The sequence below is a fragment of the Chiroxiphia lanceolata genome, chromosome 9 (assembly GCF_009829145.1).
Source record: "Chiroxiphia lanceolata isolate bChiLan1 chromosome 9, bChiLan1.pri, whole genome shotgun sequence".
Lineage (NCBI taxonomy): Eukaryota > Metazoa > Chordata > Aves > Passeriformes > Pipridae > Chiroxiphia > Chiroxiphia lanceolata.
Genome location: NC_045645.1, coordinates 11,773,668 through 11,786,213, shown reverse-complemented (window position 1 = coordinate 11,786,213; position 12,546 = coordinate 11,773,668). Strand labels below are relative to the sequence as shown.

General features: G+C 42.5%; 1 protein-coding gene across 16 annotated transcripts in view; it reads right to left on the bottom strand.

The window, feature by feature from the left end:
• Positions 1 to 3,262: 3,262 nt before the first annotated feature.
• NFIA (nuclear factor I A) overlaps positions 3,263 to 12,546 on the bottom strand; it is a 410,936-nt gene continuing 401,652 nt past the window's right edge. For all 16 annotated transcript variants that reach the window (XM_032696705.1, XM_032696706.1, XM_032696704.1 and 13 more), the window contains one exon: positions 3,263 to 8,623. In XM_032696705.1, the coding sequence (XP_032552596.1) occupies positions 8,606 to 8,623 (18 nt within the window). In that variant the 3' untranslated portion in view covers positions 3,263 to 8,605. The remainder of the gene's footprint in view (positions 8,624 to 12,546) is intronic.

Below are 12,546 nucleotides of genomic sequence, written 5' to 3'. Positions count from 1 at the left end.
GTGATGTGCAGTAATGGGTCCCTATCCCTCCCATCCATCCCGGCACCTCCTGTGATCACGGCCACTGCTTGAAGAAAGCATTCAGATCCTGCAGCCCCAAGGAGCAGGCTGGCCCATGCCTGGCCTCACTTCCAAACCAAAGGGACACCACCATCATTTAGGTTGTTTTTGCAACCTCAAGATAAATTTTCTGCCCAGTTTGGGCAGTGGGCACGAACTGAGCACCTCCACCCTGCCTCCTTCGCCCTCTTTCCTCCCAGTGCTTGCAGGGGTGAAAGGAGCAATGCTGCTGGCAAGCCCCTGCCTGGGGTACTGTGTTTTCTTTGAGGACAGATTTGGCTTTTCCTTACTGTCTAGTCTCCTTTATGAGAAAAAAAAGCCAAGTTGAACAGGGTCCAAGCTGTCCTCAGCTGCCACACTGTGAATTGGTGCCAGCAGGGCCCATGTCTGAGACAGTGACCAGGACACAGTGAGGGGCCCCTGGGGACAGTGACATTAGAGCTGTGCCCAGCCTGACCCTCCCACCCTGGCCTTGTAGCCAAAACCAAAACTCTGTGGAGGTGTGAGAAAGGAAATACCAGCAGTTTATGAGTGTCAGACAGCTATTTGTTACAAAACACTAATTTCCCTCCATATAAAATGGAAGAGCTGGTGCTGCAGCTGGTGCTGCCCAAGGAAGGGTTGAGGATCACGGTGGTCCCTGTCTTGTGTCCCCTGAGGCCATGTGGCAGAGAGCTGCACCAGCCCTTGCCTCTCACCCATCTCAGTGCTCTCTTTTAAGCAGAAAACAGGCAGAATGGCTTAAATGCAAAAGAACTCTTTCTAAAAATATTAATTTCTGTACATATCTTCTAAGCAGAAGGTGTTGCAGAGTGAAAAACTTTGAAGGAAACTTTAAAGTTTGTAAAACCTAATTTTTTCCTGTTTTTGCCCAAAGAATCTTGCAGAGAAGGGCAGCTCTTCTGGGTTTCAAGGTCAACCCCAACAGCCACGGCCAAAGCATAGCTGACGGCTGTACTAGGGCTCCTTGGAAATGCAGTAATATTTTTCTAGTTTAGCTAAATTTGAAGATATATTGCAGCATTTGCAGCATTTATTAATCTCCCTCGTCTTTCCTAGGAGTGCTTTGTGTCTTTACTTTGGATGATTTAATCTTCGGAGTTTTGCCAAGCATTAATCCGTTATTGTGCAAGGAATGATTTCGTGTGGTGGGACACCAACAACACAGGGAAGAATGGTCGATGTGACAACAGTGACTTGATTTAACCAAATATCCCCATCATTTGGGATGGAGCTGCCGCCTGGGAGCCTACCCAGGTCTGAGGGCTGGTACCAAGCACCTGGAGAGGTCGATGCCGCAACCGGCAGCAATGCCCGCAGCCCTACAGCCACATCCCACCCAGTGCCCAACTGGAAGTAAATAACAACAGAGCCCGTTAGCATTAGCAATTTTTTATTTTCCTTTTTTGTTGCATAGGAAATGCAGTACTTGCTTCCAGTAATTGTATTGTAATGTGAGAAGGTGGTAGCACTAATGGTTGAATACAAGAGTTAAACTAATCCACACCAGCTCAAAAAACCTGCGGAGACTTAGTTGAATAAGAATGGATGCCCACAGTGATTCTCAACCAATTACAATTTTTTTCACAGAACACAGTAAAACTAAAATGGTAACTATGAGAGTCAATACAAGTATACTAGAGGCACGAGGGGCCTGACTCATAAAAAAAAATGAACACGACATGGTATTAACACGGGTGTCAAGTGAATTTGCAGCAGATCTTTCACACGGCCGGTGGAAATTTTAGCGCCCCAAATCTCAAACCGCCGCTGAGGGACTGGACTGGGCCGATCCCAGGCAGCAGGGCAGGGCTAGGGCAGAGCTCGGCTGAGCGGAGAACCCGCACAGACAGCCAAACTGGAGATTTCTCCTTGATTGTATTTCAAAAGGATTTCGTGGCCCTTTCCCCAAGGCAGCAGGGACGCCGGCAACAAGGACAAGCATCGTCGGCACTCTCTCCCTACCATGCTCCGTTTAGAAACTCATCTTCTTTTGTTTTTTCCCCTCATATTAATTTGTGGATGCAGATAAAAGGGGAGGGGGATTTCACCCAACACAATTGTTTTTGTTCATGCTCGAGCATAGAAGATTAACTAAGTGGAAAATAGTCTTCCCTAAAAAAAGGCGTACGAAGTACAAAAGTTCACATTGTGGACAAGCGCTCGCCTCGATGGAGGGTTTCTCTAGAGCTCAGAGGTAGCGATCGAGCGTATTTTGTTCTGGTACGGGACAAGATCTCTTTTGTAATCAAGTCTCCTCATACTGCTGTGTCCCGAGCCCCCAGCACCAGCCGGAGCGCGGCACAGAGCCGTCCTCTCCCATGTCCCCTTTCCTCCTGCCAGCTGCACCTCTGGCGTTCGGAGCATGGTCCTGTGCTGCCTCACCGCCTCCACAACCCCTTCCCATCCATTCCTGGTCTCCATGGGGTTTGGGGAGGCAGAGAGGGGAACGTGAGGGAGAGGAAAGCCAGCTGGCATACGTGCCAAGGTGAAACCTGTCCTCAATTTGGAGGAGAAAAGCCCACCAGCCTCCCCGTGTTAATAGCAAAGGAACTTTTATGAATCGGGCCCAAAGTTTGTACAGAGTTTGAAGAAAAATATTGCAACTGTGCATGAAACTAAACAACCACATGAGGTTTTTTTTTTCTTTTTTTCTTTTTTTTTTTTTTTTTAAAGGGTTTTTTTCTTTCTATATGAGGAAGTCTGGTGTGAAGAAGGGTCAAGCATGGGTACCTGGTTCACCGCTGCCCATTAAGAAATCTCTCGCAACATGAGCTCGGTCTCATTTGTGGGTTTAAAGGACTGTCCTTTCAATTTGAACTGTTCTTCAGAGCAAGCTCTCTGAATTCTTAGGGTAGCTTTTCGAGACGAAAATCTTACCAGGCACGGATTTCTGGTCTCAAACACCATGTCCTGCCCTCTAGGGAAAAAAAAAAAAAAAGAAAAGGAAAAAAAAAGAAAAAAAAGAAAAAAAACCCAAAACACAAGTAATACTGAATTTAAGTAAATGTATACCTCCAAAATACTGAAAACACCCCAAATCAATAAAGACAGAATTTGCGTTCTCAGTGAAATATCTTTAAACCTATCTGACAAGAACCAAGTCAGAAAAAAAGACTAACATAACTTTGAGTAATATTCATACAGCTACTAAGCATTATGGAATAGCATGCATTAATATTGTACGGTTATTTTACATCACCTATATCAGAAGGTTCTGACAGACAGCGAAGGCTACCGGTGTAGAAAAATCTTACTTCAGAAGAGCAATATAATACAGATTTCACAGGCACTACATTTTAATATATCAGGTATTATGCTGGTTTTCTTATAATTCTTTCTGTCCTAAAGCTGGCATTATAACAATGACCGAAAAGGCAAGGATCGAAGTAAACGGAAAGTAGATACCAAAGTTGATATATTCTTTTCTTTTTTTTTTTTTCAGATAGATTAGTGCATAGTTTTCATGCAGATAAACACTGCTATGCATTTACATTGTTGGAAAGCAGAGTGAATTGAGCCCAAGTTGTCACATTTTTGTAAATCATTTTGCCAGCCTGTAATAGCACCATGTAATGGATTTGCATTAAACATTAAATTGATTTCAGAATTGGTGACACAGTATTCACTACAGTTAAGTGCTATGGAATAGCTTCAATGTTACCTGCTATATATCAAAGCAATTTTCATCCCACTGCTTTTTTATTGGAAAAAATAAAAGGAAAATGTACTCGATACTAATTAGACTATTGCGCAGCCTTGGACTTGATGATGGCATAGCTGGGTTTACTGTCAAACAGTAATACATGCATTGACTTCAAGACAAAATTGGCATTGTAAGCTTGATTTAATGAAAATCCTGCCTAGCAGGCAGTGTTAACTTCACAAGACCTGCCTCCGACAGACCTCATGAGGTTGATTTTGTTATTTATTTATTGTTTAGGTGCCATTGAAGCTCTCCTTACATTGTCATGCCGGTTATGGTTTTAATTTTGTTCGATGGAGGCCTTCTACCAGTAAAAAAAAAGAAAAAAAAAGATATTTCCAGAGACACAATGCAAAGTACAATATTAACTGACATTCTTAAAAAAAAAAATAATTCACCACAAGGAAAAAAAAACCTGTTTTAGGCTATGTATCTGGGTTTTTTTGTATTTTTGTACAGTAAATATTTTATAACACTGTTACTACAAAGCTGCAAATATACGGAACAAAGAGAACTAGAAAAAGAAAAAAAAAATGTTAGAGGGATTTTGCATATTCCTGTGGGCTGACTGAATACTGTGGAGTTGAGAAAACTTGGTGTTTCTTTTCCCCTTCGACCTCAAGGGGAGGGGGAACAAGCAACAGAGACAAAGTGTACCATGGCTGCCTAAACTTGAAGCCTGAAAGTTTTTATTATAAAGGAAGAAGAATAAATAATAATGGCATTGCTGGGGTGTGCGGCATGAGAAAAGCAAGTGCCCTTGCTCAAAAAAAAAAAAAAAAAAAGAGGGAAAAACAAAGGAATTAACTTGAGTAAAAGTCAATTCACGCTAAGCCATCCCTAGGGCTTTAAATTTGGATGGGCGGGGGGTGGGTACAGGTCAGAGTATTTGTGCGTCTGACGGTTCTGGAGAGGAGACAGGGAGGAAAAAAGTTGTTCTTGTGACTCAAAAAGAGCGACCGGAGCGGGAGCGGGGCTGTGACCCTTCAGGGGGCTCCAGCCACTGGCCCCGCTCCCTCTCACACCCCCACGGGATGGAGGGATGGATGGATGGATGGTGGATGAATGCTCCATCCCTCCTGCCCCATCCCTGCTTGCCTCCCCACTCCTCGGAGGACTAAAACACTGTTTGTTCTCTACACCTGCACAGAACGGAACTGCCGCGTTTCCTGCGTGAGAGGAAGGTGAACGCAAACTGAATTTAGTGTGTAATACTTTACAACCCCTGTTGGTTAACACCCTTGACCTCCTACCTAATGTTTTAAAGCCTTTAAAACATTTTTTTTCTCGCAATTCTGCTCAGAGTTCCCTAACTTTAGCGTCATCAAACTTAATATGACAAAAATACCTTCAAAAATACAGCATACCTGTAATGTCCATTTACAATGGTTCTTCAGTAGCCTATACTTCTCAAGCATAGGAATATGCTATACCATTGAGAGAAGAAAAATAACTGTATTTAAATACATACAAAAAAAGGAAACAGGAAAGTTTTTAACTTAAATCCAGTTCCCAAAGGAAAAAAAAAAAAGCAATTCTATGAACGCTGCCTTTATAACGAACAATCAGAAATTCCACTAAGCTAATTTGACAGAAATTTTTCCTCATTTAAACAACATTACAAAAGTCCTGCATTATAAAATAGGGTAGAATAAATCAGTGTAATCAATAAAACTATACAACATACAAATTACATATCTTCTGAGTGGGCAGTTTAATTCTCTCTCTTTGCAGCCATGACTACAACATGCTCACTAAAAACAACTAACTGCCCAAACTATTGCTTAGTTTGTTTTGTTTAAAAAAGGGTGCAATTTTATTGTATATACAACCAATTTACTGGTAATACCTTGTCTCATAGCAAGGTTCTGACAAAATGTTTGTCTAGGCTTTTTTCCCTTCACTGTGAAGCACTGAAAGCTGCTATTTTTTTTTTTTTTTAGTGCACATATGTCTTAATAAAGTAATGCCCAGCTAAGTGCTATAGGGAAGGCAAAGGATGCTGGCTAGAGGATGTGATACCATATACTAACAATCACACAATACAATAGAGCAAAATGACTACTCAACCACTTATCAGACACATATGAAAATCCAAAACATTTTATTTTTTCCTTAAATAGAGAATAACCAGTAAACAATTTTCAGAACTTGGAAGTTTAAAAACGTGCATATAAAAATGGGCATTATATACTTTTATTGAATGTGGATTGATTGCAGTCTGCTAATAAAAATGGGTGTGGGATCTGAAGAAAAAGGAAGTTTTTTTTTTTAAGGCTTGCTTGTGAAAGGAACAGTTGTAAAACAAAAATTGCTTGAAGCAGGGTTCAGCTTAGTGCTTCACAGTTTGACTGCTTCTCTAAGAAGAGCCCTTCCTGCATGTGCATTCAAAAATCACAAAAGTACAAAGACAAACACCTAAAACACACTGCGTCAAGTGCAGCACCAACTTTGGTCAAATAAAAAAAAATTAAAAGAAAAATTAATAATTGCTAAGCTTTTCTACATGATATAAGCAGGTATTGCATATTTTCATATATCTGGGAGAAAACAAAACAAAAAAGGAAGACTCCAAATAAAAGGTAAAATGCAGCAACATCCAAAAATACTGATAATCTAGCATCTACAGATCTCAGAATAGCACTGCCACTGACCATACAGGACAATAAACACTACTCCTATCTGCGGAACAACTAACATCCTATTTAATTCTAGATGTTGGAACTGACAATGGCTGACATAAAAGTCACATTTACAAAAAGTGTCTCCAAATGCTTGACTAGGGAAAAACCCCTTTCAATATAGGAACATGTGCAACAATTCCACAAATAATCGCTATCCAGGGCAAGGCACATTGATATGGAATTTTTTTTTTTTTTGTTTCGTGCAAATTAAGAAAACAAAACAAAACATTGTTTCAGGGAAAAGATGAGGAGCAAAGTGTCTTCCCAAGAATTTCAGTTACTTGATTGTATAGGACAGTAGTAGAAACCCTTCTGAAGGGTCGAACAAACATAGTTTAAAGGCAAGTGCCTGGAATAGGGATTACAATATTGTGTCTTAATGCACTCTACTTTACCCTACATTAACTATATAAAAATTAGTTACTAACACTAGAACATGCAGAGACTTTCTCTGATTAGCTGGACTCGCCAACCAGAACGTATATATATGTATAGTATAGGAAACCTTCTTAAAGTTGCATGTGAAGCAAAGGGGTGCTCCGCTGTCTGATAGAAAAAATCACTTGCACTCTTTTTTTTTTCTTTTTTTTTCCTTTTTTTTGTACATAAGATACAGGACGTTTGGGGTCCAAACTTCTTTTTTTTTTTTTTTTTTTTTTTAGATTTTTTTATTTGTCTGTTTTTTTTCTTCTTCAGCAAGTGCCCTTGCTTTGAACTGGCATAAGTTGTAAGATCAGCATCATTCGTTTCTGTATTGTTTTCTTTGCAGTCCAGAAAATGTACCAGTTCAGGGACACAAAGGTGTTTTACTTTCTGGACCGTTTTCTCTTATTCCCAAGGTGTTTGAGAACTGATAAACCCTATATTGCCGGAAACACGTAAAATTTGTCAGAATTGGCATAATCCATTATAGTGACTTTTAGCTTATAAAATTAACAGATATTATGATTTCATTTTAGTTATGTGCTTTGATAACAGAAAATGATTAATTAGCATTTAATGTAGTTAACATATTGTGGTAAAAGCACCATTAGATTTGTTTTTTTTTTTTTTTAATTTTCCTTCAGTTTTAAAGGGATACAAGTTCAACAATAAAAAACATAAAAAGCAAAAATAGCTCCCCTTTTTCTTGCAAGGCTGTTTTTTACCCCAATAATTTAGAGTCCTGGGGTGGAAGGACTTGGAAAACAAAAATAGAATTTTCAACAATCTCTATCTTACAAAGATATTTAGCTATCCAATGAAATTGCACTTTACTCAATTCAAAATTCGATTGTTTTGATTGATTCCTGTCAGTTTCTGTCAAAACAGACCAACTTCCCCATTTCTGCGTGAATTTTTGTGTAATTGTTGAAAATTGTTGAAAAATGTTTTCTTTTTAAATGTAAGTGCAGCATTTCAAACTTTTTTCTTTTTTTTCTTTTTTTTTTTTTTAGTGAATAGTAGTAGTTCGATGTTTTAAATCGCTCTGCAATCGAGTGGAAAAAAATTGTTGACAATGCTCTTATGGTTCATGTTACGTTTCTAAGTGCCGACTGTAAAAAAAAAAAAAAGAAAAAAAAACCCCAACAACAACAACAACAAAAAAAACCTGCATTTTTTTTTTCCCGATATGTTACAGAAAAACATGCTCTATGTCTGTCCGGTAAGTTATATATTGCAGAATTCAGCTACTACAAAAGTTATAGTTTAAGTGTGTTTCATGATTTCTCAAGAAGTCTCACACCTGTATGGGAAAATCCGATGAGGATACTGTAAAACAGTTAGGCTCCATATGGAAAGTGTGTTACAACAGCGAGTTGGTAAGCAGCAGCAGAGGCTAGTTCTACTCAGTGTCACCTAACGCTTACACTACCAATGAAACACTTCAAAAGTTATGAAGCCCAACCATTTCCAGCACCATATGAGAAATTACAACAGTCCTAAAGTTGTCTAAAAAAAAAAAAGAAAAATAAAATAAAATCTCGAGAAAGTTACGGCCTTTGCCATTCAACCATAACGTTTGCCATTTCCATGTACTAGTTTGCTGTCGGTGTCTGCTCGCCTCCCCTTCCGCCGATGTGAAGTCGCTGCGCTGCGTTGCTGCTGCTTCCATGTTACAGAGGTGGGAAGGGGTCTGGTGGTCTGTCCGGTGGGTGGTGGGAAGCGGAGACTTTTATCCCAGGTACCAGGACTGTAAAAGGAGAAAGGAGAAGCGTCAGCCCTGCCGCCCGCTCTCGCTGCTTCCCCAAGGGCTCCGGGCATTGCCGCCAGCCTCCTCCACCAAGAGGGGGGCTAATTGAGACCGTGACGAATTGACCTAATTACAAAGCTTAATTAAAAATACTGTACAAATCAATATATTTTTTTTTCTCGTCAACAGTAGCTGGACATAGCTACAGATGAACGCGGGGGTCATGTCACGTTACAAGTTATCAATCTTTTTAATAGATGATGGCTTGAAGATCCCTCCAGTTCACTTTTGTCTAATCCCCTGAAAAGGCGATACACATTCGCCTCTCTGTGCCATTTATCACCCTGCAGTCGGGGTTTTCTTGGGTATTTAGGCATGTGCCAGCATAAGCATCTGTTGCTTTATACTGCCCTGCTTCAACTGTCTCGCTGGAACAGATGCACAGAAATTTAACAACAGGGCTGTTTTCTTAGGAGAAATGTGGATCGCTAGAGAAAAGCCAGGATAAAGCAAATCTGGGGGAAAGTGGATCAGCAAAAATGTCCCGTATCTCTGCCCATACTTGTGTTTCAAAACAAAACGTGGGCCTCAACTAATAGCCGGTCTTTGGGAAAATCTTTTTTTTTCTTTTTCCCAAAGGGAGGGAATTCCCTGGGAATTCAGCTCTGCAACAATACCGTCCTTAACCCAATGGCGCAGATGCACAGAAAACAATTTCGCTCCTCCATAGGAAAATAAACGCTGGAGTGGGCTCTGCTGGAGCCAGGGCAGTGCCACCGCACCAGGGAGACCCGGCTCAGCCCCAGCAAGGTCAGCCCAACCTGATCCCGGCATGAATAAGAGCAGTGTTAGGCCCTGGGACTGTACGCGCGGGGGGATGCTACTTGGCAATGACATATTGCTGTGGGAATACACCAACAAGCAGCAACTATTTAGCCTGAAGTAAAGTAATACAACAAGAAAGACTCAGGTATTAAAGAGCTGTTGCTGATACCCCACGTTTTTGCTCGGGATCCTGTAATATATGAGGTGTGTACGTGTGCACGTACAAACCGATGACAAGTTTTACCAACTTTTTCCTTCGTTCCTTTTCGGCATCTGACGTGATTGATAGCACAATCAACTCAGGGAGGATTTATGAACATTTACAGAAGACTCTGAGGCAAGTTTCATGTGGGACTTGGAGATTATGTGGTCTTGCCATGGAGGTAGGAACTGGTAAAATAAATAGCACGATTGGAGAAGTTGTCCTGCTTCCAATACACCTCATTAACTAACTCTTCCTCTGCTCGCCCTTCTGAATACAAACACACCGGTCCCATATCAGCTCTATCTATTGCCTACAGATTTTATATTTAGACTTACTCAGGCTGCAATTAAACGAAATAGTTCTCATATGTAAAGTTTATAAACAGAGGAAAGTTCTGGCAGGGTTCGTGAAGCAGAGCCAAGTCCCGTTCCCCTCCCTGACTGCGGGGCTAGACTGATTTTAGGTGGGTGCAGGGACGTGGAGTGTGGGCTGTATTGTGCTGGAGGCACCTCCGACCACCACCAACTGCCAACTCCTCCAAAACTTTGCAGGGTCAAACCTCACACTTGTTGTTTGAGTGTGACAGTTTTTGGCCAGGCTGGGAACTGTGGCAGTGCCCAGTATGGAGCAGAGGGGTTAAAGACTAGGAGGGCATGGAGTAGAAGGGTTGAGGATTAAGAGGAGGTGGAGTAGAGAGGTTAAAACTGAAGTGATGGAGTAGAGGGGTTACAGGTTGAGATGTGATGAAGTTAAGGGGGATTAAGACTGAGAGGGGATGGAGTAGAGGGGTTGAACATTGTGAGGGGATGGAGTAAAAGGGTTAAAGACTGCAAGGTGATGGAGTGGAGGGGTTGAACACTACGAGGTGATGGAGTGGAGAGGTTGAAAACTGCGAGGTTTTGGAATGGAAGGGTTAAAGACTGCGAGGCGATGGAGTGGAGGAGTTGAACACAGCGAGGCGATGGTTCCCATCCCTAGCGCCGATGTCCGGCTGGCTCCACGGCCGCTGGCCCGGCACATGGCCCGCCGGGTGGCGGGAGCCGCTGCCCTCGCCACTCCTCCCTCGCTTCAAAAGCTGATTAAAAAGAAAAAAAAAAAAAAAAAGGGCAGGAGAAAAAAAAAAAAAGCGCAGAGGTTGCGGAGGTGGGGCTGCGCAGGGCCGGATCTGGCAGCGGTGGGGTCCTTTCGCCCGCCCGGACTCCGTCGCCCCCCCCGCCCCTCGGTCCGTCTGTCCGTCCGTCCCGGCCGGTCCGTCGGTCCGTCCCCCGCCGCCCCGCGCTCCTTCACGCATCTCGCTATTCACCCCGCGCCTCGCAGACAAGGTTACCCCAGAGCGGCTCTGTAATCCTTCACTGAAATAGGCTTTATTGATTGCTCTGGTCTATTGTTCCCTTTTCAAGTCCCCCAAGTTCAAGTTCATCCCGGTGTTACATCATGTCTCGTTGCTAAGGGCAACCAGACAGCCCCAGACGTGACCGCCATCCGCAAGCGCGGCGCTGCGCCCTCCCACCGCCGCCAGCCGCGCTGACGTCGAGCCCCGCTCCCAACACACTGAACTATTTATTCTGCCTAATTTATGACCTCCACAGCAAGAGAGACCCCCACTCCAAAAACCAACACTGTTGTATATTTAATTAATCTGTCTTTCTCTGGCACTTGGGAAAGTTAGACAAAGGTCTAATTATTGTGTGTCGCTCCCCACACTTTTCTTTTTGGGGTGACTATTTGCATGGGAAAAGAAACGGCGAGGCTGGGTGCGAGTCCCCTCCCTCCAAAACACCTTTTTTTCCCCCCTGCCCTATTGACATTTCATGAAATACTTTAGCTGCTTAAGGGAATTAGAAAAAAAAAAATCTGATGTGAATGTAACTCCTTCGGAGTTGGTATTCAGTAACACAAATCAACTCATGACATGTTTAAATTTAAATGCTAACCACACACTCTGCGAGTTACTTTAAAGGTTAGTTTTTAATCAATAGAAGTTGCTGACTCGGGAGTTTTGAGCGGCGCAGTGCAGCTCTGGGGCCTTTGTCTCGCGTTGGGCTTTCAAACTTTTTTTTTCTTGAGATGATTTTAGCAATGATTTGCAGACACAGAGTGCTATTGTGCTCCTGACTAGCAACATGTCAATAAAGGAGTAGAGTTACCATGCACTACGGTGTCAATATGACTCCTGCAGACACTGCTCGGCCTTAATACCAATGAAAAACTTAATTAACCCTTACAGGATCGACCCAAACCAAACTGCACGGGGAGTTTCAAAACTTCCGTGCCGGGGCTCTGCACTGCCTTGACTGAAAAGCTGCTTTTACGGGACCCAAACTCCAAGTGCTTCACCAACAGCTGCGTCCTGCTTCGCCTGCTCCAGCAGCCCCACTTGGATGAGATGTTTTATGGGCTGAGGCAGCAGAATAGCAAGACAGAGAGCACATTTACCCAGCAGATCACACCAGCACCGCTCTCGGGACACTGGTTTAATTTAGAGCATCTTACAGCTGAAATGCACACACAGAATGATCCTCCTTTTTCTACTAATCATTTTAATATTAAGATCTCATATCCCCCTCAAGCCTCCTATACATGTCTAAGTCTTCCAGGATTAGGGCTGAAGAGCACCATTGTTCCTCTGAAGCACCTGTGAAACTTCTCTGCGAGGGAGAGGAGACCTCCGCGCCTCAAATAAAAACGTCTAGGAAGTGTATTAGGCACTAGGAGACCCAATAGTTGGGATCTGTCAACTTTTTCTTGGCATGATTAGGGGGCTTAGAGGAGGAAAAAAGAAGCCTGGATCCCTACGTTCAGATGGCTGAAGTGTTTTATGCCTTGTTTTAGAGCTCTGCTCAATGTCTAACCACCTTACCCACTTTATCCCTTCAGTTCTGTAACCTATCCA